Below are 27,245 nucleotides of genomic sequence, written 5' to 3' on the forward strand. Positions count from 1 at the left end.
TTGAATCCGGGACCAGTGACAAGGCTTGATCACTCGGAGCTTTTGTGTGATAAAGTGTTATCAAAGTATAAAAGAGATAGACAAAGCTTCTGACATAGACATCCGAAGGGGGCAGAAAGAGTGCCCTCCTGCTAGCCTTCAGCAGTATGTATATTCCTATCAGCAGGCTACTAATTAGAAAAAGGAAATGTCTCAAAACTTGGAGTAGCACCAGGCCCCTCACCCACAACATGCATTTTGAGATAACATTGGCACAAGGTGAGTTGTCCTGGGCCATAAAACGATTGACATGAATCTTGAAGAAAGGCAGGTTTCCAAGCAAACACATAGTCTCATTAACATAGCTTAAGAGAGCATTTGCATGAGTAAAACATACTGGCTTGTCAAGTTGGTTCTAGGTCTTAGGCAGAACAGACTTGAAGAAAGACAGTTCAGTTCAGTTCAGTCACTCAGTAGGGTCTGACTCTGCGACCGCATGAATTGCAGCACGCCAGGCCTCCCTGTCCATCACCAACTCCTGGAGTTCACTCAGACTCATGTCCATCGAGTCAGTGATGCCATCCAGCCATCTTATCCTCTGTCGTCCCCTTCTCCTCCTGCCCTCAACCCCTCCCAGCGTCAGAGTCTTTTCCAATGAGTCAACTCTTCGCATGAGGTGGCCAAAGTACTGGAGTTTCAGCTTTAGCATCATTCCTTCCAAGGAACACCCAGGGCTGATCTCCTTCAGAATGGACTGGTTGGATCTCCTTGCAGTCCATGGGACTCTCAAGAGTCCTCTCCAACACCACAGTTCAAAAGCATCAATTCTTCTGTGCTCAGCTTTCTTCACAGTCCAACTCTCATATCCATACATGACCACTGGAAAAACCATAGCCTTGACTAGACAGACTTTTGTTGGCAAAGTAATGTCTCTGCTTTTCAATATGCTATCTAGGTTGGTCATAACTTTTCTTCCAAGGAGTAAGCGTCTTTTAATTTCATGGCTGCAGTCACCATCTGCAGTGATTTTGGAGCCCAGAAAAAGAAAGTCTGACACTGTTTCCACTGTTTCCCCATCTATTTCCCATAAAGTGATGGGACCAGATGCCATGATCTTCGTTTTCAGAATGTTGAGCTTTAAGCCAACTTTTTCACTCTTCTCTTTCACTTTCATCAAGAGGCTTTTTAGTTCCTCTTTACTTTCTGCCATAAAGGTGGTGTCATCTGCATATCTGAGGTTACTGATATTTCTCCCGGCAATTTTGATTCCAGCTTGTGCTTCCTCCAGCCCAGTGTTTCTCATGATGTACTCTGCATATAAGTTAAATAAGCAGCGCGACAATATACAGCCTTGACGTACTCCTTTTCCTATTTGGAACCAGTCTGTTGTTGCGTGTCCAGTTCTAACTGTTGCTTCCTGACCTGCATACAGATTTCTCAAGAGGCAGGTCAGGTGGTCTGGTATTCCTATCTCTTTCAGAATTTTCCACAGTTTATTGTGATCCACAAAGGCTTTGGCATAGTCAATAAAACAGAAATAGATGTTTTTCTGGAACTTTCTTGCTTTTTCCATGATCCAGCGGATGTTGGCAATTTGATCTCTGGTTCCTCTGCCTTTTCTAAAACCAGCTTGAACATCTGGAAGTTCATGGTTCACATATTGCTGAAGCCTGGCTTGGAGAATTTTGAACATTAGTTTACTAGCATGTGAGATGAGTGCAATTCTGTGGTAGTTTGAGCATTCTTTGGCATTGCCTTTCTTTGGGATTGGAATGAAAACTGACCTTTTCCAGTCCTGTGGCCACTGCTGAGTTTTCCAAATTTGCTGGCATATTGAGTGCAGCACTTTCACAGCATCATCTTTCAGGATTTGGAATAGCTCAACTGGAATTCCATCACTTCCTCGAGCTTTGTTCGTAGTGATGCTTCCGAAGGCCCACTTGACTTCACATTCCAGGATGTCTGGCTCTAGGTGAGTAATCATACCATCGTGATTATCTTGGTTGTGAAGCTCTTTTTTGTACAGTTCTTCTGTGTATTCTAGCCACCTCTTCTTAATATCTTCTGCTTCTGTTAGGCCCATATCATTTCTGTCCTTTATCGAGCCCATCTTTGCATGAAATGTTCCCTTGGTATTTCTAATTTTCTTGAAGAGATCTCCAGTCTTTCCTATTCTGTTGTTTCCTCTATTTCTTTGCATTGATTGCTGAGGAAAGCTTTCTTATCTCTTCTTGCTATTCCTTGAAACTCTGCATTCAGATGCTTATATCTTTCCTTTTCTCCTTTGCTTTTTGCTTCTCTTCTTTTGTAAGGCCTCCCCAGATAGCCATTTTGCTGTCTGAAGAGAACTTAGGTAGATAATATTTATTTATCTGGCTGTGCTGGCCTTAGTTTCAGCATGCAGGATCTAGTTTCCTGACCAGGGGTCGAAGCCAGGCCCCTTTACTGAAACCACTGAGACCCAGCCACTGAACCACCATGGAAGTCCCGAGGTTTTAGGTTTTGCTTTTTATTCCCTTCAGTTTAACTGAAAACCTTTGCTTTCAGTAAAGGGGGCCTGGCTTCGACCCCTGGTCAGGAGACTAGATCCTGCATGCTGAAACTAAGGCCAGCACAGCCAGATAAATAAATATTAAAATAAATAAATCCTCTTCTTGGCATTTCTCAACTGCCATAATTCCAACTTGACTTGCATTTTTCACTTGTTCGCTCGTTTTCCTTTTACCCTTTTAAGAATTGGGCAATGAGAGAGAAATCTTGTTTATATAAATCATTTTTCATAAAATGAAAATGGGAATTTGTGAACAGCAGCAAGATTTATATTATGTTGTAAAATGCTTTTGTTATGTTTGAATTTTAAGACAAAGTCTACTTCCGAGGCAAATTTTGCTTTCCTGTGTTATTTTAGATTGGTTAGGAAAATAGAAGAAACTTAAGTGGGGGAAAATATTTGGAAAATGTTTTACCTTTAACAAGTGCAGCATTATTACAAATATCTTCTATGAACACATAAAGGAACGTTTTACTCTCTAACGCTTGAGAAAAATCATGATTTAAAGTGAAATCTTAGACAATTTGGTACTTTCACTCAGGGAAGACTGGAGCTTCCAAATATGGAAAACTGAGCCCACCTGTGAGAATGGAGGGAGTTCCTGGCGGGGCTGCAGAGGTAGGACTTCATGTGCTTCCTGAAGAAAGAGCAGGAAAGGCAGCTTTGCCATCACCAGCTCCCCAGGTACAGCTGCAACCCTGACGAGCAGCTCCCCGGGGATGAGCGTGGAAGACCCCGAAGTGTACCTGGTGAACCAAGTGGTCACCAGCACAAGTGAATGCCCTTGCTGGGTGTCAAACATGACCTGACTCACCTAGCTGGATCTCAGAACCTGGGGTCCTGGAGGGCTCAGGGCTCCAGGCCTGCTGCCTCCCAGGCTCACTTGCACTCACCCAGCTCTCCGTGCTGAGCACTGGGTCTCCTTCCTCCTCTGCCCACTCCCAGTGGGGTACATTCCCTGAGCCCCTGTAAACAACCAGCCCACACATCACTTCACTCCCCGCAGGTCTTTATTTTCTGTGGGCTCTGAGCCGACTGCCCACTCCCAGGCATGTTCTAATGGGAAAATCTACCTTCTGGGGTAGAAGGGTGGCTGGGAGACAGAGATTTGCCCTTTCTGTGGGTATCAACTTTTTTTACCTCACCCCCAGCCCCTGACTTGGGTTTGGAGTTGTTTCCATGGTAACAGGGCCTGATGGACACTATTCAGTTTACCTGTTTACATACTATTATAAATAAAACACTTGTAGGTTAAAAAAAATAGTTTTGCAAATATTTTGTAAATAAAGTTAGTTGACTGATACCTTGTTCCTGGCTTCTATATTAGCATCATAGGAAAGGAACTTTGCTGTGAGTGATAAATTCTGGCAAAAGACAGCATAGTGGAGAGCGGTGTTGCCACTGACATCCATGACATTTGAGTCTGCACCATGCTCCAGCAGAAGAGTCGCACACTCCTCCTCTTGGCATTCTACAGCCTGTCAGAGATGTGCCAAGAAACAGAGTGTGAATTCTAGAAATTTAAAGTAAACAGTCCACAAGCTTCACCAGTTTGCTATATGTCAATGAGATAAATTCACTTTTAGTCTCAGGAATTAAATCACACCCATCTCATGTGGATATGGTTCGCTGTCCCATACCTTCATCAGCGCTGTCCTCTTTTCATTGTCACAGAGGTTAAGCAGGCATTTTCTCTCCAGGAGGAGAGTTACCACCACTGAATGGCCATTGGCACAGGCCAAGTGGAAGGCAGCCCTACAAAAGCAAGACCAGTTTTTGGGAAACTGTAGTGTTACTGTTTCAAAACAAACAATTGTTCATATGATTGAAAACATTCAATAGCATGCTATTCCTATCACTCTAAAACAAATATTTTGTTTTCTTCTGGAGAAATAACAGTATATATTAACTTTAGCTCTTCTTACCACGGTAATGAAAGAACAGTTTACTTCAATAGAATGCGCAGGACCTTGATATTTAGCTCATCTTGGGTTTGTATTTGACATTCACTCTGTCACTTATTGGCTGTTGCTCAGCCAGTCTGTGCCTCAATTTCCTCATCAACAAAATGGAGAGGGAGTAGTAGTTATCTCACAGGACACCACTATGATGCTTAAATGAGACCCATGCAAAGGATGGATCCAAGCAAACCATTCCTGGCACAGGTTAGCAGCTCAGTAAATGTTAGGTAATATGATCATATTTATTACTATTACTACTATTTTACAAGGACAACATCTCAGTGAAGTCAAAGGATATGACACCTCTTTTGCAGATATATTTTGAGGATTTGAGACAACATTGTACTTCGATGATGCTAATATCCTCACTTTCTCACATTTTAATATCTCTGACATTGAAATGTAATTTATAATTCACAACATCTGTACAACTATAATTGGTATCAATTTTGTTTGTTCCTTGCTCATTTTTCCTATTGGTCTGAGTACCATAAGGTCTTTTTTGTCTAAGGTTGCTTTTTTCAAAATATGGATGATGCATATTATATATTACAGGCACACAACATAGTGATTCTCAATTTTTATAGATTATACTCCATTTAAAGTTATTATAAGATATTGGCTATATTCTCCATTGTGTACAATATATCCTGGTAGCTTGCAGGATTTTAGTTCCGCCACCAGGGATTGAACCCTGGGCCCAGAGCAGTGAGTCTTAACCATTGGACAGCCAAGCAATTCCCAATATCCCCTTGACTTCTGAAAAGGCTGAAAGAAGTCAGAAGATTTCAATCCTCAAAAAAAATTCTAAAAAAATTGTGAGTGACAAATTATTTTTATCTGTGCCTCATTCCTATTAGTGCCAAAAAGACAAGCCCTGTCTGCTAATCTGACTTGCCTATAGACAGCTTGATCTACAGAGAGTTTTAAATTTTATGTGTTGTTAAAATGTTAATTCAACCTCCATATTTCTTTTCCTTTTTTGTGCTGAAATCCAGGAAATTCCAGAATTCTTGCCTTTGAAACCATTCTTAGAAAGGTCTTTGGGGTGTTAGGGAGGCTCACAAAGAAGGGGATATATGTATACTTAGAATTGATCTATGATGTTATACGGAGAAGGCAATGGCACCCAACTCCAGCACTCTTGCCTGGAAAATTCCATGGACGGAGGAGCCTGGTGGGCTGCAGTCCATGGGGTCGCACAGAATCAGACGTGACTGAAGCGACTTAGCAGCAGCAGCAGCAGCATGATGTTATACAGCAGAAAACAACACAACATTGTAAAGCAATTATTCTCCAATTAAAAAAAATAATTAAGGTTAAGAAAGGGTAGAAAGAGAAAAAAGAGAAGGTCTCAGTCAGCAGAAAAAAAAATGTATAAATAGGAATTTGAATTTTCTTCTGGCACTTTTCTCACTGTGCATATTTAAAATGTTTGATCCATATTCCATCTGAAATTTTTGGTGAAATAAAAATTCAGTTACTTTTCATTTTACCAGGTTATTTACACACTGTCTACACATAATTTATCTTTTCTAACAGAAAATATCATCAGTATCAAGTTCTAAAGTATTACATACATTTGGGTGTTTGGGCATTTTCTATTCTGTTCCATTCATTTATCAATTCCCTTTTCTGTTGTCAGTAAATGAATACTTTGTGGCCACTTAAGGCATATTTTGACATCAAGAGGGCAAGTCTTAGTCTACTATGTACAATTTTAATTTCATCACAACAATTAAAGACAGCGTATGTAACCCAAAACGTTTTAAACTATGATATGTTGATTTTGTTTAAATATAGAAAGACCATGCATCCTAAGAAAATGTCTTCCTATTCAAGGACATAGCCAGCTTCCCTACTTCAAAGCTGTCTTCTAAGCTCCTTCAGCAAAGAACATACATACCTAAGTGTACACTAATATAAAATGGATATTGAATTGTATCTGAGGAATTTTTAATCCAGAAGTTGACCTCTCATGGGAATTATTTTGCTCAGAATTATTTCTGTAACATATAACCTTATGGTATAAAAACGTGTACATTAAAAATAAGATGCTGACACCATCAGAAATCTGTCCACTGCCATGATCCATGGATTGGCGATCCATGAATAAGTGTTTTCATAAATCACATGAGAAAAATGTGAGAGCCAGGAGGTTCCAGAAGATTTCTTGAAGCCTATAGAACTTGGAAGCTCTTACTCATGAGTACATCATGCTAACCCATGCAAATAAAAAGTAAGAGGAAGACAGAAAAAACAGATGCTATTCATGTTTCATTTCATTTCTGTGATTACTGACATTCAGTTAAATGACTTCAAAACCATCAGCAAAGTGCCCTATAAGGGGAATTACAAGTGGGTCTGAAACCAGCTAAGGCTTTCTGCTGATCATAAATTCTGCAGGGTGCTGGATCCCAGGAAGTTGTCAAAGAGCCTTGGAGGGGAAACTCACAGGAGGGACCCCTGCCAGCCCCTTCCACCTTGCTTACCTGTTCATCTTCTCCCTGTCATTCAGGCCATTCTTCCCGAGCAACAGAACCTGCTGCACTTTGACTACGTTGCCTGCACTGGCAGCTTTGTGGATCTCTCCGAGGTCCTTGTCTTGGATGCCGTACCCGGGCTGGAAGTTGATTCTATAACTGCTGTCTCTCACCTGGTTGATGGAGGAGCCAAAGGGCAAGATGCCCTTCTTACTCCTGAAGCCAAAATTCTTCATCCCAGAGCGTACAAGCTCCAAACACACCTCACCTCCCCTCAACTCTACACAGTCTCCTAAACCCAACATGAGCACTAGAGTTAAGCCAGAGCAGTCCCACCACAACCTCCCAGCTGGGAAGCTCAATGGTTTGGAATCTTTCATCCCAGAATGATCGTTGCTAAGCGACACCTTGAAACACATTGCCCATGCGCACAGAGGCTTGGCATGCCATACTGCCCAACGTGCATGTGTAAGAACTGGAAGTTCATTTTCTGAAAGGAACAAACAGTATCAATAAACCCTTACCTAAACTAAGAAGGAAAGACAGGAAACTGAAATAAACACAGAAATCAAAGCAACATTATAACTATGTAACTGTCAAAATAACCAGACTACCCAAAGCAATCTACAAATTCAGTGCAACTTCTATCAAATTACCAATGGCATTTTTCACAGAACTAGAACAAAAAAATTGTACAGTATATATGGAAACAAAAGGCCCCAAATAGCCAAAGCAATCTTGAGAAAGAAAAGCAACAGCTGACAGAATCAGGTACCCTGACTTCAGCCTACTCTGCAAGCTTCAGTAATTAAAACATTGGTCCTATCACAAAAACAGAAATGATCAATGGAATAAGACAGAAAGTCCAGAGAGAAACCTATGCACCTATGGTCAATTAATCTATGATAAAGGAGGCAAAACTATACAAAGGAGAATATAGCCTCTTCAATAGGTGGTGCTGAGAAAACTCAACAGCTACATGTGTAAGAAGGATATCAGAACACTCCTTTACATCATACACAAAAATAAACTCATGATGGACTAAAGACCTAAATATAAGGAAAAGCCCTATAATACTCTAGGAGGAGAATATAGGCAGAACACTCTCTGGCATAAATTACACAGTATCTTCTTTCATCCACCTCTTAGAATAATGAAAATAAAAATGGAAATCAGCAAATGGGATCTAATTAAACTTAAAAGCTTTGGCACAATGCAGGAAATCATAAACAAGATAGACTACAACCCACATAATGGACAACAATATTTGCAAATGATGCAGCTGACAAGGGATTAATCTCCAACATATTCAAACACCTCAAAGAGCTCAATATTAAAAACCAAACAACCCAATCACAAAATGAGTATAAGATCTAAATATACTTTTCTCTAAAGAACACCTACAGACGACCAAAAACCACATGAAATGATGCTCAGAAAGGATGCTCCACATCACTAATTATTAGAGAAATGCAGAAATACTACAATGAAGTACCATTTCACACCAATCAGAATAGCCACCATCAAAAAGTCTACAAACAATAAATGCTGGAGAGAGTGTGGATAAAAGGGAACCCTCCTACACTGCATATGGATGTAACTAGGTACACTCACTGTGGAGAGCTCTATGGAGGTTTCTTCAAAAACTAACTGTAGACTTGCCATATGATTCCGCAATTCCAGTCCTGGGCATATATCTGGAGAAAACCATAATTCAAATAGACACATGCACCCCAATATTCACTGCAGAACTATTGACAATAGACAAGACATGGAAGCAACCTAAGTGTCCATCAACAGAAGAATGGATAAAGAAGATGCAGTATATACACACACAAACATACCACACACACCACACACACACACACACACACAATGGAGTATTTCTCAGCTATAAAAAGAAGGAAATAATGCCATTTGAGGCAACACAGATGGATCTCGGAATTACAATACTAAGTGAAGTAACTCAGAGAAAAACAAATATCATCACTTACATGTGGAATCTAATCAAAATAAGCTCATTTACAAAACAGAAACCAACTCACAGATCTCAAAATCAAATTATGGTTATGAAAGAGAAACATGAGGGGAGGGAAAAATTAGGAGATTGCGGTTAATATACAGACACTATTTTCCAATAGTCAGATATGGATATGAGAGTTGGACCATAAAGAAGGCTGAGTGCCAAAGAATTGATGCTTTTGAACTGTGGTGTTGGAGTAGACTCACGAGAGTCCTTGGACTGCAAAGAGATTAATCCAGTCAATCCTAAAGGAAATCAAATTCATCGGAAGGACTGAGGCTGAAGCTCCAATACTTCGGCCACCTGACGCGAGAGCTGACTCATCAGAGAAGATCCTGACACTGGAAAAGATTGAAGGCAGGAGGAGAAAGGGGATGAGATGGTTGGATAGCATCACTGACTCAATAGATAAGAATTTGAGCTAACTCCACAAGATAGTGGAGGACAGAGGAGTCTGGCGGGCAGACTTTCTGGTCGCAGAAAGTCAGACATGACTGAGTGAACAACACTTTCATTCTGAATATGGAAAACTTCACGGTGCTGGTTTTAAAATCTGCTTAAAATTAAGTTAGGTGGAGAGAAAATACTTAGTATAAAAAGTACTTAGATACTACTGCTTAAAGTAATATTAATACTACTTAAAAGTAGCATTTTTAAAATACCATATAAATTTTCATCATACACACAAAAATATTTCCCTTTAATAAAGACTTTCTCATCATGTTTAATGGGAAATAACTAAAATGTCATGAAAACAGTCCAGAAGGGAAATTTTTACTATTTATCTTTCAGATCATATATTTTTTCTTCAAAACCTGTACATATTCTTGTGATGTTTTCAAAAGTAGGTCCTGACACAGATTTGACGCATCTGTAGATCCTAAAGGAGACACGCCATAGGATTCAGATTCAAATTCAGCACCATCTGGAAAGAAAAAGGATTACATTCTTTATCTAAAATACTTGAGTTAACTAAGTATTAGTTTAAAAAAAAACTGAGATATTTCTAAGTGTTCTGAAAAATGGAACATATTTAGAGAAACAAAATACAAGATTACAATTACATAATCTGCCCTTGGTCCCACATGTGGCTGTCAGAGCTTCTGGCTTTCTCATTCTTCATTCATTTATTCAATAACTATATACAAAGGTGCTGTGACAAACACTGGCATTACAAGATGAAGGTGATCCAGTCCACCCTGAAAAATGATATCCCATAAACTGGAAAAACAGACAATTTCCATGCAGAGTCATAAATACTAAGATATAAAAGACGGCACAAGGGACAGCCAGCTTTGTGTCAATACTGTCAGCTTTTTGGTGGAGGTGCTGAGGAAGTAGATACATGAAGGACAGGAAAAAAGTACAGGCGATAGAGGGGAGGAGCATGCACAAAGACCAGAGGTGAGGAAGCACACCTGTGGGATCCTACAGTCTGTCTGGTTAGATGCAGAGCTAAGGGGCAGAAGAGGGTGGTAAAGAGATAAGGCCAAATACTTTGGCAGGACCCATATTGATGTGGTTGGTTGGTTTTTTCCTGAGGATAAACTAGTGACAAAATCAATGTCTGGGAAACTTTAAGGTCACCCACCAAGTGACAGCAACACAGACTTGATTGCTTGAGTCTGGGTTTCCTAGCCTTAAGGACTACAGAAACTTGACAAGTTGATGAACTCCATGTTTTCTGAGAATACTGTTAGGGTGCAGGCAGATAGTTCTACAGAGATGGCAGAAGTAGAGGCAAGATATAGCCGGGAAGAAAAAGAAATATATATTGTCTTGATGACTACAGCTTTGTGGTAGAGTCTGAAGTCAGGCAGGTTGATTCCTCCAGTTCCATTCTTCTTTCTCAAGATTGTTTTGGCTATTCAAGATTTTTGGGGTTTCCATACAAATTGTGAAATTATATGTTCTAAGTCTGTGAAAAATCCATTGGCATCTTAATAGGGATTTCACTGAATCTATAGATTGCTTTGGGTAGTATACTCATTTTCTCATTTTCACTATATTGATTCTTCCAATCCATAAACAACATATATTTCTCCATCTATTTATGTCATCTTTGATTTCTTTCGTGTTTTATAGTTTTTTTTTAAATTTTTATTTTATTTTTAAACTTTAAAATATTATATTGGTTTTGCCAAATATCGAAATGAATCCGCCACAGGTATACATGTGTTCTCCATCCTGAACCCTCCTCCCTCCTCCCTCCCCATACCATCCCTCTGGGTCATCCCAGTGCACCAGCCCCAACTTATTTAAAGTTAAATTTATTTCTAAGTATTTCATTTTCGTTGCAATGGTGAATGGGATTGTTTTCTTCATTTCTCAGTTTTCTCATTGTTAACGTATAGGAGTGCAAGGGATTCAGTTCAATGCAGTTCAGTCACTCAGTCGTGTCCGACTCTTTGCAACCCCATGAATCGCAGCATGCCAGGCCTCCCTGTCCATCACCAACTCCCGGAGTTCACTCAGACTCACGTCCATCGAGTCAGTGATGCCATCCAGCCATCTCATCCTCTGTCATCCCCTTCTCCTCCTGCCCCCAATCCCTCCCAGCATCAGAGTCTTTTCCAATGAGTCAACTCTTCGCATGAGGTGGCCAAAGTACTGGAGTTTCAGCTTCAGCATCATTCCCTCCAAAGAAATCCCAGGGCTGATCTCCTTCAGAATGGACTGGTTGGATCTCCTTGCAGTCCAAGGGACTCTCAAGAGTCTTCTCCAACACCACAGTTCAAAAGCATCAATTCTTTGGCACTCAGCTTTCTTCACAATCCAACTCTCACATCCATACATGACCACTTGAAAATAGACCATAGCCCTGACTAGACGGACCTTTGTTGGTAAAGTAATGTCTCTGCTTTTCAATATGCTATCTAGGTTGGTCATAACTTTCCTTCCAAGGAGTAAGCGTCTTTTAATTTCATGGCTGCAGTCACCATCTGCAGTGATTTTGGAGCCCAGAAAAATAAAGTCTGACACTGTTTCCACTGTTTCCCCATCTATTTCCTGTGAAGTGATGGGACCAGATGCTATGATCTTCGTTTTCAGAATGTTGAGCTTTAAGCCAACTTTTTCACTCTCCTCTTTCACTTTCAACAAGAGGCTTTTTAGTTCCTCTTCACTTTCTGCCATAAGGGTGGTGTCATCTGCATATCTGAGGTTATTGATACTTCTCCCAGCAATCCTGATTCCAGCTTGTGCTTCTTCCAGCCCAGCGTTTCTCATGATGTACTCTGCATATAAGTTTAATAAGCAGGGTGACAATATACAACCTTGATGTACTCCTTTTCCTATTTGGAACCAGTCTGTTGTTCCATGTCCAGTTCTAACTGTTGCTTCCTGACATGCATATAGGTTTCTCAAAAGGCAGGTCAGGTGGTCTGGTATTCCCATCTCTTTCAGAATTTTCCACAGTTTATTGTGATCCACACAGTCAAAGGCTTTGACATAGTCAATAAAGCAGAAATAAATGTTTTTCTGGAACTCTTTTGCTTTTTCCATGATCCAGTGGATGTTGTCAATTTGATCTCTGGTTCCTCTGCCTTTTCTAAAACCAGCTTGAACATCTGGAAGTTCATGGTTCACATATTGCTGAAGCCTGGCTTGGAGAATTTTGAGCATTACTTTACTAGCGTGTGAGATGAGTGCAATTGTGCGGTAGTTTGAGCATTCTTTGGCATTGCCTTTCTTTGGGATTGGAATGAAAACTGACCTTTTCCAGTCCTGTAGCCACTGCTGAGTTTTCCAAATTTGCTGGCATATTGAGTGCAGCACTTTCACAGCATCATTTTTCAGGATTTGAAAAAGCTCAACTGGAATTCCATCACCTCCACTAGCTTTGTTCATAGTGATGCTTTCTAAGGCCCACTTGACTTCTCATTCCAGGATGTCTGGGTCTAGGTGAGTGATCACACCATCGTGATTATCTTGGTTGTGAAGCTCTTTTTTGTACAGTTCTTCTGTGTATTCTAGCCACCTCTTCTTAATATCTTCTGCTTCTGTTAGGCCCATACCATTTCTGTCCTTTATCGAGCCCATCTTTGCATGAAATGTTCCCTTGGTATCTCTAATTTTCTTGAAGAGATTTCTAGTCTTTCCCATTCTGTTGTTTTCCTCTATTTCTTTGCATTGATTGCTGAGAAAGGCTTTCTTATCTCTCCTTGCTCTTCTTTGGAACTCTGCATTTAGATGCTTATATCTTTCCTTTTCTCTTTTGCTTTTTGCTTCTCTTCTTTTCACAGCTATTTGTAAGGCCTCCTCAGACAGCCATTTTGCTTTTTTGCATTTCTTTTCCATGGGGATGGTCTTGATCCCTGTCTCCTGTACAGTGTCACGAATGTTACTTTTAGGCATATTTAAAACCCAGCACTGTTAAGTTTTCCAATTTCAAATTCAAAGTGTTAGTCACTCAGTCATGTCTGACTCTGTGACCAATGGACTGCAGCCTGCCAGACTCCTCTGTCCTCCACTATCTTGTGGAGTTAGCTCAAATTCATATCTATCGAGTCAGTGATACTGTCCAACCATCTCATCCTCTGTTGTCCCTTTTCTCCTCCTGCCTTCAATCTTTCTCAGCATCAGGGTCTTCTCTGATAAGTGAGCTCTTCACATCAAGTGGCTGAAGTACTGGAGCTTCAGCCTCAGCATCAGTCCTACTGATGAATATTCAGAATTGATTTCCTTTAGGATTGACTGGTTTAATCCCTTTGCAGTCCAAGGACTCTAGAGAGTCTACTCCAACACCACAGTTTAAAAGCATCAATCCTTCAGCACTCAGCCTTCTTTATGGTTCAACTCTCATATAGCTATACATCACTACTGGAAAAATAATATCTATGTTTTAACCCCAATCTCCTAATTTATCCCTCCCCTCATGTTTCCCCTTTCATAAACATAATTTGATTTTGAGATCTGTGAGTTGGTTTTGTTTTGTAAATAAACTTATTTTGATTAGATTCCACAAGTAAGTGATGTGATATTTGTTTTTCTCTGAGTTACTTCACTTAGTATTGTAATTTTGAGATCCTTCTGTGTTGCTGCAAATGGCATTATTTCATTCTTTTTATAGCAGAGTTGTATTCCATTGTGTGTGTGTGTGTGTGTGTACACTGCATCTTCTTTATCCATTCTTCTGTTGGTGGACACTTAGATTGCTTCTGTGTCTTGGCTATTGTCAATAGCTCTGCAGTGAACTTTGGGGTGCATGTACCTAATTGAATTATGGTTTTCTCCAGATATATGCCAAGGACTGGGATTGCTGAATCATATGGCAAGTTTATAGTTAGTTTTTAAAGAAACCTCATAGAGTTCTCCACAGTGGGTGTACCTACTTACATTCCATAAACAGTGTAGGAGGGTTCCCTTTTCTCCACACTCTCTCAAGAATTTATTGTTCATAGATTTTTTGGTGATGGTTATTCTGATTGGTGTGAAATGATACCTCATTGTAGTATTTCTGCATTTCTCTAGTAATTAGTGATGCAGAGCATCCTTTCTGAACATCTTTTCACGTGCTTTTTGGTCGTTGTAGGTGTTCTTTACAGAAATGTATATTTAGATCCTACACTCATTTTGTGATCAGGTTGTTTGGTTTTTGATATTGAGCTCTTTGAGCTGTTTGAAAATGTCGGAGATTAATCTCTTGTTAGTTGCATCGTTTGCAAATATTGTTGCCCATTATGTGGGTTGTGGTCTGTCTTGTTTATGATTTCCTACACTGTGCCAAAGCATTTAAGTTTGATTAAATCCCATTTGCTTATTTCTATTTTTATTTTCATTTTTCTAAGAGGTGGATGAAAAAAGATACTGCTGTAATTTAGGTCAGAGAGTATTGTGCCTATATTTTCCTCTAAGAGTTTTATAGGGCCTGTCCTTATATTTAAGTCTTTAGTCCATTTCGAGTTTGTTTCTGTGTATGATGTTAGGGAGTGTTCTAATTTCCTTATTATACCTGTAGCTGTTGAGTTTTTTTATCACCACTTGTTGAAGAGGCTGTCTTTGCGTCTTTGTATAGTCTTGCCTCCTTTATCATAGATTAATTGACCATTGGGCATAGGTTTCTCTCTGGACTTTCTGTCTTGTTTCATTGATCATTCAGTATATTTCTGTTTTTGTACTAGGACCAGTGTTTTGATTACTGAAGCTTGCAGAGTAGGCTCAAGTCAGGGTACCTGATTCTGTCAACTCTTGCTTCTCTTTCTCAAGGTTGCTTTGGCTATTTGGGGCCTTCTGTTTCCATATACACTGTAAAATTTTTTTTGTTCAGGTTCTGTGGAAAATTCCATTGGTAATTTGATAGAAATTGCAATGAATCTGTAGATTGTTTTGGGTAATATAGTTATTTTGACAGTTATATAGTTTTAATGTCACTTTGATTTCTGTGTTTATTTCAGTTTCCTGTCTTTCCCTCTTAGTTTAGGTAAGGGGTTATTGATACTGTTTGTTTCTTTCAGAAAATGAACTTATAGTTCTTGCACATGCACCCTTGTCAGTCTGGCATGCCAAGCCTCTGTGCACATGGGCAATGTGTTTCTAGGTGTCGCTTAGCAACGATCATTCTGGGATAAAAGATTCTAAACTGTTGAGCTTCCCAGTTGGGAGGTTGTGGCAGGACTGCTCTGGCTTACCTCTTAGTGTTTGTATGGGTTTAGAGGACTCTGAAGAGCTGAGGGGGAGGTGAGGTGTGTTGGAGTTTGTAGACTCTGCGTTGAAGAAGAGTTTTGGCTTCAGGAGTTAAGAAGGGCATCTCGCCCTTTGGCTCCTCCGTCAACCCGGTGAGAGACAGCTGTCATAGAATCAACTTCCAGCCCGGGTACTGCATCTGAGACAAGGACCTCGGAAAGATCCACAAAGCTGCCAGTGCAGGCAACGTAGCCAAAGTGCAGCAGGTTCTGTTGCCCAGGAGGAATGGCCTGAATGACAGAAGATGAATAGGTAAACGGGGTGGAAGGGCCTGGCAGGGGTCCCTCCTGTGAGTTTCCCCTCCAAGGCTCTTCGACAACTTCCTGGGATCCAGCACCCCACAGAATTTATGATCAGCAGAAAGCCTTAGCTGGTTTCAGACCCACTTGTAATTCCCCTTACAGGGCACTTTGCTGATGGTTTTGAAGTCATTTAACTGAATGTCAGTAATCACAGAAATGAAATGAAACATGAATAGCATCTGTTTTTTCTGTCTTCCTCTTACTTTTTATTTGCATGGATTAGCATGATGTACTCATGAGTAAGAGCTCTCAAGTTCTATAGCCTTCAAGAAATTTTCTGGAACCTCCTGGCTCTCACATTTTTTCTCATGTGATTTATGAAAACACTTATTCATGGATCGCCAATCCATGGATCATGGCAGTGGACAGATTTCTGATGCTGTCAGCATCTTATTTTTAATTTACATAGTTTTATACCATAAGGTATATATTACCAAAAACTGCATAGTGAGCAAAATAATTCCCATGAGAGGTCAACTTCTGGATTAAAAATTCCTCAGATACAATTCAATATCCGTTTTATATCAGTGTACACTTAGGTGTATATGTTCTTTGTTGAAGGACCTTAGAAGACAGCTTTGAAGTAGGAAGCTTGCTGTGTCCTTGAATAGGAAGACATTTTCTTAGGATATATGGTTTTTCTATACTTAAACCAAATCAATATATCATGATTTTAAACATTTTGGATTACATATGCTGTCTTTAATTATTGTGATGAAATTAAAATTGTACATAGTAGACTAAGACTTGCTCTTCATGATATAAAAATGTGCCGTAAGTGCCAACAAAATATTCATTCACTAACAACTGTAAAGGGCATAGATAAATGAATGGAACAGAATAGAAAATGCCCAAACACCCAAATGTAGGTAAAACTTTAGAACTTGATACTGATGATATTTTCTATTAGGAAAGATAAATTGTATATAGATGGTGGAGAAATAACCCGATAAAAGAGAAAAGTAACTAGATTTTTATCTCATCAAAAAGTTTCAGATGGAGTGTGGATCAAACATTTTAAATATGCACAGTGAGAAAAGTACCAGAAGAAATCTCAAATTCTTATTTATATATATTTTTTCCACTGACAGAGACCTTATTTTTCCCTTTACTATTGTTTCTTAACTTTAATTTTTTAAATTGGAGAATAATTGCTTTACAATGTTGTGTTGTTTTCTGCTGTATAACATCATAGATCAGTTCTAAGTATACATATTTCCCCTTCCTTGTGAGCCTCCTTCCCACCCCAAAGACCTCACTAAGAATTATTTCAAAAGCAAGAATTCTTGAGTTTCCTGGATTTTGGCACACACAAAAAAAGGAAAAGAAATCTGGAGGTTGAATTAACATTTTAACAACTCAAAAAAATGTAAAACTCTGTGTCAATCAAGCTGTCTATAGGCAAGTCGGATTAGCAGACAGGGTTGATCTTTTTGGCACTAATAGGAATGTAGTACAGATAAAAATAATTTGTCACTTTCAATTTTTTTTGAAGATTTATATCTTCTGACAACTTTATCTGAAATGATCTAAGAATTTGGTAGTTGTTTTTCATATTAGTGTTAAAATATTATTTATCACAATTTTAATACATAGCATTCGCCAACTGATTTCTGAATATAAAGAAAAGAGACCTGAAACTTCTCCTGAAAATAGCAACCCAGGTACATCATCTGATACCTAATAACTCTTGGTGATTCTACCATAGATAAAGTAGGAGTGAGGAAGTTTCAATGATGAAAGAACTATGAAAAAATTGGTGTAAATTGCATATGTGTTTTATTTTCTAAATTACTTTTTTAATAGTCTAGTATTCATAATTATTTAAGAGGTTAATTATAGGTGATTTAACATCAAAGACAGTATTGTCTGAAAAGAAATCCATGTATTTAATATGGCCCCTAAAGTCCTATATTAGATCTTTGTGTAAATAAGAAAAAAAATTTTTAACTTAGTATGATGTATATTTCATCTATAGTCATATATCAAATTGGACTTCTTATGAAACTGAACATTCATTTTTAGAAATAGTTTGCATTTAGTGAATGAATAGTTAGTAGTTACTGTGTAGTGATTAGTCTCACTAAAATAGTTACCATCATTAAAACTGAGAACCTGAATAATCCCTTCCTGGTAGGATAAGAAATGATAAACAAAAGAACTGCAAAGCAGAGCCAGTGTGCAGCATAATAGTGAGAGATTATTTCTGAAAGATACCTACGAACAGTACAGAAGGCGGAAAAGCAATGCCTGGTTGAGAGCCAGTTGTTTTGCCTATTGTGTACCAAGCAGGTCTCTATTAGCAACTTCATCCTTACAGATCCAAAGAGAGTGAGGTAGGTTGACTTCATTAGGACCAGATGTTTTCTTCTGTGTGTTAGATAATTGTTATGACAGTATAGTTTTGTAAGAACAAGATGTTCTCTTGCCATCAGTTAAAAGATTATCATAATAGATATTCAAATAGATCAACTTGGGACTCTGCAGGTTCTACTAAAAGCACAAAAAATACTTCGGATTAACAAAAACAGCATTAGGCCTGCTCAATGTGGCACATTGCACAGGGTGTCTGAGGATACCTTTAACTGAGTAGACCTCTGTCTAATCAAAGGGGGCTTCCCAGATGGCTCACTAGTAAAGAATCCACCTGCCAATGCAGGAGATATGGTTTGATCCCTGTGTCGGTAAGATCCCCTGGAGAAGGAAACAGCAATCCACTCCAGTACTTTTGCCTGGGAAATCCCATTGGCAGAAGAGCCTGGTGAGATGCAGTCCATGGGGTTGCAAGAGTCAGACACGACTTGGTAACTGAACAACAAAAACATCTATCAAAGAACTGTAGGTTGGTTTAATACATTAGTCAGAGGTAATACAGAGATGACAGAGTCTTGGTCTTCAATACATTCAAAATAGAAAAGAGTTGTCTCTGGTTAATTTCTGTATTTTTCTAAACAACATTTTCAAAGAAAACATGCCTATTTAGTTGTTCACTTGTTCACTAAACAGATAACTTTCAAGAGTCTCTTATGTACTAAGCATTGTTCTGATGTCACAGGGTGCAAACATTTAAAAATCACTGCCCCTGCTCTCCAGGCTCAAGCTTGCAGTGCTCTTCTCCCCTGGAGTCACTGAATGTGAGTCACCCCTCCAGCATCAGATCATGACGACCCCTGGGAAATGTTGTCCAAAGGCACCAGAGTCCATGGCTCCCTCCATCCTTCCCTCCCTCCCCTTGTTCATCAGCTTAAAATGTGATGATGTATGACTTCCAAGCTGAAAAAGCATGATTTCTATAAACATTTGCCATATAATGGGGAGGATTGATATAATGATATCCCTCACTAGTACACAGCACTCTTTGGACCATCCTGCTCTATGTGGTCCAGATACTCTTGAGCAATGGAAGGAGAGAATCTCAAGAGATTCTTTTTAAGCGTATTAGTGTGTGTGTATGTATGTATATATATATATGTAAGTATTTAGACATTTTTTAAAAGTTCAGCTTCTGTGTACCCTACTGCATGCTCACCACTACAATTCCAGTCCCCATTCTCACAACCGAGTTGACTTCCTTTACCTGTTTGCCCTCTCCCGCCTCCCTTTCAAGAGATTATCCTTTCTAAACCTGGAATCACTACATCTTTCATACTTCTCTTGCCCTTGGAAAGAGGGCCAAGAAGAGAAGACTTTGCTTCCTATATTTTACCATGCTCTCAAGTTCAATGCCTGTAGACCAAGCTTCCCTGTGATCAGGCGTTTTCATTGTGAACTGAAGAGTCAGAGAAGTTGTCATGTCCCCAAAAGACACCTATAGTCTCTGTTCACTGCTCCAGGCAATGGAAGTCCAGAAATACTGTGCTGTTTAAGTGTGCTACTGTCAGTTTATAGTACTGATTCTATCAATGGTCTAATATCATTTTCTGTCAGTCTCCTGGAGTTTGGTTAGGATTATGGTCATTGTAAATAGCAGTTCTTTCTTTGTGTTTTTGTTTTGCATTTGATGACTATAAAGGGGAGGAGTGGTTCTTAGGCATTAGTAACCTACAAGTATAGTACAATCACTGTTCCCTCTAGTGTGGCCTCCAGGTGTGGTTTGAAAGGAATACTTTTAAATCAAGCATCAGTCTTGAGGTTTTAATATTCTGTATTTTTCTTTTGTTGATTTAAAATGCATCTTGCTTTTTTCTTTAATATTGGATGAGAGTTCTGAAGAAGACTCTTTAAGCAGGTAGGATTTTTAGGATGTTTTAAATTATATGTTTAACTAAGGGAACATGGAGAAGAGAAACTAATGTTTGTTGAGCATTCTACTCTGGGTTAGACACTGCATTACGTGCTTCTTTGTGACCTCATAGATTCATCACAGCAGCTTTGTAAAGTAGCTGTGTCCTGCTGCTGCTGCTACTAACTCGCTTCAGTCATGCCCGACTCTGTGCAACCCCATAGATGGCAGCCAACCAGGCTCCCCCGTCTCTGGGATTCTCCAGGCAAGAACACTGGAGTGGGTTGCCATTTCCTTCTCCAATGCATGAAAGTGAAAACTGAAAGTGAAGTCGCTCAGTCGTGTCCGACTCTAGCTACCCCATGGACTGCAGCCCACCAGGCTCCTCCGTCCATGTTAGGCAACTCTGGTTTCAGGAGGTTAATGAATTGACCTGTGATTCCGCCGTTAAAATGAGTTGACCTGTGGTTTGACAGTTGGCATTCCTGGCTCCCACGTCTACTCCTATGTCCCTCAGCAGAGACTGAGAAGTACCCATATAGCACATAAGTTAAAGATAGATATAAATTAGTTCTTTGACTTGTCTACATTTTAAGTTTTGACATTGTAGGGAAACCCCATGTATTCTCTTTTAGAGTAAAGGAGAGAACTGGTGCCTTCTCAATAAGTGGTTTCCCTGCTGACGGACCTAGACTCCCCTTTTGGACAGACTCAGATTAGTCTCTGAACTGGGAACAGACAATGGAGAAGGAAAAGCCTATTCTTCCACTTTGTTTTAAGTCATCAGGTTTATTCCAATTTGGGCAAAAAAAATTATTTCAATCCATCAATTGGATTTTCTGTTCAGCTATTAGAACTTTTGGTGAAAACAGATTATTTTTAGGCTGTCACCCTCTGTTATGGAAACTAAGAATGAGTGTTAACTGGATATTTCATAGGTTGGGAGAGATGGAAGCAGAAATAGGTAATTAAAAACTTTTTTGGAGACTTTCCTGGGGCTGCAGTGGTTAAGATGGTTAATAAGACTTCTTTCAGTGTAGGCAGTGTGGGTTTGATATTCATTCAGGGAAGCCAAGATCTCACATGCCTCGGGGACAGACAGCCAAAACAGAACATAGAAGCACCATTGGAACAAATTCAATAAAGACTTTAAAACTGGTCCACATCAAAAAATCTTTTTTTAAAAAAAAAGCTGTTTTAAAACAGGCCAAATTTTATTCATGTCAAGAAAGTTCATTTAATATATAAAAAACTTTCACTTGTTTTGTTGTTGTTCAAAGAAATGAACTCACTCATTTTTATTGTATGTTTTTGCTTTAAAGGTTTCCCAATAAACCTGGTGTTGATTTAGGGCCTACAGCAGATGATGAAGTCTTAGATTTTAAAACCAAGGTAAAGTGTTCCATTGTGAAATTAGTTTTCCTGCTCTGAATTTAGTTTCATATAGTATTTACCCTTATGATTAGACAATGAAAGTGAAAAATAGATTCAAGGGATTAGATCTGATTAACAGAGTGCCTGAAGAACTATGGACGGATATTCGTGACATTGTACAGGAGGCAGTGATCAAGACCATCCCTAAGAAAAAGAAATGCAAAAAGGCAAAATGGTTGTCTGAGGAGGCTTTACAAATAGCTGAGAAAAGAAGAGAGCAAAAGGCAAAGTAGAAAAGGAAAGATATACCCATTTGAATGCAGAGTTCCAAAGAATAGCAAGGAGAGATAAGAAAGCCTTTCTCAGTGATGAAAGAAATAGAGGGAATCAATAGAATGGGAAAGACTAGAGATCTCTTCAAGAAAATTAGAGATACCATGGGAACATTTCATGCAAAGATGGGCACAATAAAGGACAGAAATGGTATGGACCTAACAGAAGCAGAATATATTAAGATGAGGTGGTAAGAATAAACAGAAGAACTATACAAAAAAGATCTTCATGACCCAGATAACCAGGATGGTGTGATCACTCACCTAGAGCCAGACATCCTGGAATGTGAAGTCAAGTGGGCCTTAGGAAGCATCACTAGGAACAAAGCAGGTGGAGGTGATGGAACTGCAGCTTAGCTATGTCTAATCCTAAAAGATGATGCTGTGAAAGTGCTGCACTCAATATGCCAGAAAATCTGGAAACCTGAGCAGTGGCCACAGGACTGGAAAAGTCCATTTTCATTCCAATCCCAAAGAAAGGCAATGCCAAAGAATGTTAAAACTACCGCATAATTGCATTCATCTCACATGCTAGCAAAGTGATGCTCAAAATTCTTCAAGCCAGGCTTCAGTAGTACGTGAACCATGAACTTCCAGATGCTCAAGCTGGATTTAGAAAAGGCAGAGGAACCAGAGATCAAATTGTCAATATCATCTAGATCATTAAAAAAGCAACAGATTTCCAGAAAAGCATCTACTTCTGCTTTATTGACTGTGCCAAACCATTTGACTCTGTGGATCACAACGAAGTGTAGAAAATTCTTCAAGAGATGGGAATACCAGACCACCTGACCTGCTTCTTGAGAAATCTGATTACAGGACAAGAAGCAACAGTTAGAACTGGATATGGAACAACACACTGGTTCCAAATCGGGAAAGGAGTACACATCTTTTGGTTTCCATTTGAATGGAATATCTTTTTCCACCCTTACCTTCAGTGTGTATGTGTCTCTAGGTCTGAAGTGGGTCTCTTGTAGGCAACATATATATGGCTTTTGTTATCGTTATCTATTTAGTTACTCTGTGTCTTTTGGTTGGTGCATTTGATCCATTTACATTTATAGTAATTATCGATATGTATGTTCCTATAGGTATTTTCTTAATTGTTTTGGGTTTGTTTTTGTAGGTCTTTTCCTTTCTCTTGTGTTTACTGGCTATGTAAGTCCCTTGAGTATTTGTTGCAAGGCTGGTTTGGTGGTGCTAAATTCTCTTAACTTCTGCTTGTCTGTAAAGCTTTTGATTTCTCTACCAATTTTGTATGAGTTCTTTTCAAATAGGATTTTCTATTTCTTTCTTATAGCATAATAGTACTTTAAAATGATTCATAATTACATCCTCACATAAACATTTCTCTTCTACAATTTCAAACTTGTCGTTTAAGATCAATTTTAAAAAGGAGTCTTCTTGTCACATCTTGAATTGGTGTTTTACAATTAAATTTTTTCACTAAACTTAAAAATGCTTATTATTGTAATATCCCACAAGTGAATATTTCATATGTTTATGAAACTACAGCTTTATATCTTTGAAACAGATGTTGAAATATATAATTGACAACTTTAATCTCATAGTTTTCTTCCCCTGGTATTGTTTTATTTTCAAAAGTTCAGAATTCTGCCTATGTTTATACTAATTATACCAGCTTAGTATATTTTACAAATAATTATCCTAAGTGTATACGCTTTTCCTGAAAAAGTTTCTCTATTTCTAACCCAATGGTATTTATCCAAATCTTTTCGAGCCCCTTGCGTGCCTCAAATTCATTTAATACACCCCAAACTGAAGCCATTGTCCTTGATGCATCCCTCCTTCCTGCCTTTTTGTAAGCAACCCTGTCATCTGTCCTCCCCATCATAGCAGACAGAATCACTGAAATGCTACAGCGGGAAAAACTCTGGACTCCACCTTCCTTGAAATTACTGTATCCAGTCACTTACCAAGTTCAGTGTTTTCTACCTGTTTAACATTTTTCATATCTTATTACACTAATTCATTTCTCACCTATGATCTTGAAATATTCTTTTCTAGTTTTGCTCTCCTGATGTTCATCTTTATGTTGCTGCCAGAGTAATCATTCTAAAATATACTTGCCAATCTTTTCTTTGCTCTTGACTCTGCAGTTTGTTTTAGAATGACTCTTACCGTCTTTATTTGGCTGTTTTTACAGCCAAATTTGCTTTTTAATTACACTTTCATACATATATGTACAGTGTGTAGGGTGCTCAATGTTCTCTGTGGAGCATTGCTTATAGGTTTTTGTTTTTTCCATGATGCTGTCTTTAAAATCCTGTCATATTTACTACTTCCTGGTGTAAATATGAATATATTTGAATAAAGCATGGCACCAAATAAAATAAAATATATTTGTGATGACTGCAAGGAGATCCAACCAGTCCATTCTGAAGGAGATCAGCCCTGGGATTTCTTTGGAAGGAATGATGCTAAAGCTGAAACTCCAGTACTTTGGCCACCTCACACGAAGAGTTGACTCATTGGAAAAGACTCTGATGCTGGGAGGGATTGGGGGCAGGAGGAGAAGGGGACGACAGAGGATGAGATGGCTGGATGGCATCATTGACTCGATGGACGTGAGTCTGGGTGAATTCCGGGAGTTGGTGTTGGACAGGGAGGCCTAGCGTGCTGCGATTCATGGGGTTGCAAAAAGTCGGACACGACTGAGCGACTGATCTGATCTGATCTGAACACCTTTACTCATCTCACATGCTAGTAAAGTGATGCTTTAAATTCTCCAAGCCAGCTTCAGCAATACGTGAACTGTGAACTTCCAAATGTTCAAGAAGGTTTTAGAAAAGGCAGAGGAACCAGAGATCAAACTGGCAACATCTGCTGGATCATCAAAAAAGCAAGAGAGTTCCAGAAAAACATCTACTTCTGCTTTATTGACTATGCCAAAGGCTTTGACTGTGTGGATCACACTAAACTGTTGGAAAATTCTGAAAGAGATGAGAATAGAGCACCTGATCTGCCTCTTGAGAAATCTGTATGCAGGTCAGGAAGCAACAGTTAGAATTGGACATGGAACAACAGACTGGTTTCAAATAGGAAAAGGAGTACATCAAAGCTGTATATTGTCACCTTGCTTATTTAACTTATATGCAGAGTACATCATGAGAAATGCTGGGCTGGAGGAAGCACAAGCTGGAATCAAGATTGCTGGGAGAAATATCAATAATCTCAGATATGCAGATGACACCACCTTTATGGCAGAAAGTGAAGAGGAACTATAGAGCCTTTTGATGAAAGTGAAAGAGGAGAGTGAAAAAGTTGGTTTAAAGCACAACATTCATAAAACTAAGATCATGGCATCTGGTCCCATCACTTCATGGCAAATAGATGGGGAAACAGTGGAAATAGTGGCTGACTTTATTTTTCTGGGCTCCAAAATCACTGCAGATTGTGATTGCAGCCATAAAATTAAAAGACGCTTACTCCTTGGAAGGAAAGTTATGACCAACCTAGACAGCATATTAAAAAGCAGAGATATTACTTTGCCAACAAAGCTCCATCTAGTCAAGGCTATGGTTTTCCCAGTGGTCATGTATGGATGTGACAGTTGGACTATAAAGAAAGCTGAACATAGAAGAATTGATGCTTTTGAACTGTGGTGTTGGAGAAGACTCTTGAGAGTCCCTTGGACTGCAAGGAGCTCCAACCAGTCCATCCTAAAGGAGATCAATCCTGGGTGTTCATTGAAAGGACTGATGTTGAAGCTGAAACTCCAATATTTTGGCCACCTGATATGAAAAGCTAACTCATTTGAAAAGACCCTGATGCTAGGAAAGATTGAGGGCAGGAGGAGAAGGGGACGACAGAGGATGAGATGGTTGGATGGCATCACCAACTCAATGGGCGTGGTTTGGGTGGACTCTGGGAGTTGGTGATGGACAGGGAGGCCTGACATGCTGTAGCATGGGGTAGCAAAGAGTCGGACACGACGGAGCGACTGAACTGAACTGAACACCTTTACTTGTGTAGTAGATCCCCAACATGTGAAGGAAAAAGATGACACTTCCTTTCTCCCATTTGAACCTGGTTCTCCAGTTTTGTCTCTCTATATGGTTCCCAGTGACTCTGTTCTAGTTTTCTACATGACTTGTGAACATTGTTTCACACCTCACCCATTTGCTCGGGCCGCCCTTCCTAGAATCCCCCTCACATCCTGGCTCTGCACTCTCTGTCTTCTGAGACACAGCCCTTTATCACAGCGTTCCTTGAGCTTCACAGGTACACCTGCCTCCTTTCTCCTTTGTGCCTTTCCTGTGCTCTGTGTGCTTCAGTTGCAGAGCTGTTGAAGGATACTTTTCTGCTCTTGTTTGTTTTCATGTGTCTCTGCCTCACCTAGAACACAACGCAGAATCACTCTTTTCTTTACATTTCTAACTTCTCCCAGGACAGTGTCTATGATTTCCTAGACAGAGTGAATGTTTATCATCTTACTGATTGAGTGAATGACCAAATGAATGAATATGTTTTCTAAAGTTGGGTTTTTGTTTTATTTTGTCTTGTTTTTATAGGAAGGGGCCACAAAGTCAGAACTTGTTGCAGAAGAAAGTGATACTGATATTATTGACAGGGCTCCCCAAGAGCAAACAAATCATGACCGTTTGACTTCTGTTGATGGAGCACACAAAAATGATAGACGTGGTAAGTCAGTGAACTTCTTTGAATTTTTTCTATGCTTAAAAGCTAATATAAAACCATCTGAAGAGTATGCATCCAAATATTATATGAATTTCTTTTTAAGTAAGTTTCTTTTGCTCTCTTTCTTCATAACTGTCCCACCTACTACCAACCTTTTCTTCCTGAGAATGCTTCAACTCTCTGAAATTCTTTTCCACTACTTTATTTTATTGAAATATTCATGGATAGAGATAGGCTTATATATGTCTTTAAAATTCATAGTTAGTAAATGTTCTCATTAATGTATCTGTGACACCATTTTCCAGATATGCTGTCAGCCTTAGGATTGGGAGAAGAGGAAGATATAGAATCACCTTGGGATTCTAAGGTATTGTCTTCTATTATTATTTTGAAATGTAAGCACTGAGTGATGTAAGAACATAAAAGCAAGAGATGCTATGACTTTCTCACCTTTACATTTCCCCATCAAAACTTGGTTCTTTTTTTAAACCTGTATTGAATAAAATAATTCTGTGCTAAATACTACCAAATAGTACACTTTTGTTCATTTGCAAGATTCACCTAATGAAATCAGTGTTGTACAGAAACCAAGGCTTAGAAGTCCTAAGGAATCCGTTTGGGTTCTGAAGTTACATTTATCTAAAAACTGTAGCATTATTCCAGGTCAGTCTA

General features: G+C 39.1%; 2 protein-coding genes across 13 annotated transcripts in view; one reads left to right on the forward strand and one right to left on the reverse strand.

The window, feature by feature from the left end:
• Positions 1-3,819: 3,819 nt before the first annotated feature.
• On the reverse strand, positions 3,820-7,279 carry LOC147360920 (POTE ankyrin domain family member A-like). The gene is made up of 3 exons (XM_086333855.1): positions 6,984-7,279; positions 4,171-4,285; positions 3,820-4,008 (listed from the first exon to the last, which is right to left on the reverse strand). The coding sequence occupies exons 1-3, from the start codon at positions 7,277-7,279 to the stop codon at positions 3,820-3,822; spliced, it is 600 nt and encodes a 199-aa protein (XP_086189981.1).
• An 8,265-nt stretch (positions 7,280-15,544) lies between these two features.
• LOC147360921 (ankyrin repeat domain-containing protein 26-like) overlaps positions 15,545-27,245 on the forward strand; it is a 61,466-nt gene continuing 49,765 nt past the window's right edge. For 6 of the 12 annotated variants that reach the window (XM_086333840.1, XM_086333846.1, XM_086333843.1 and 3 more), the window contains exons 1-4: positions 15,545-15,933; positions 21,528-21,597; positions 26,447-26,576; positions 26,879-26,940. In XM_086333840.1, coding sequence (XP_086189966.1) covers positions 15,926-15,933; positions 21,528-21,597; positions 26,447-26,576; positions 26,879-26,940 — 270 coding nt within the window. In that variant the 5' untranslated portion in view covers positions 15,545-15,925. The remainder of the gene's footprint in view (positions 15,934-21,527; positions 21,598-26,446; positions 26,577-26,878; positions 26,941-27,245) is intronic. The other 6 variants (XM_086333849.1, XM_086333850.1, XM_086333851.1 and 3 more) reach the window with 2 other exon arrangements.

Source organism: Bos grunniens, chromosome 13, assembly GCF_055505025.1.
Source record: "Bos grunniens cultivar Pamir isolate PY7600 chromosome 13, Bosgru_T2T1.0, whole genome shotgun sequence".
In the NCBI taxonomy this organism is placed as follows: domain Eukaryota; kingdom Metazoa; phylum Chordata; class Mammalia; order Artiodactyla; family Bovidae; genus Bos; species Bos grunniens.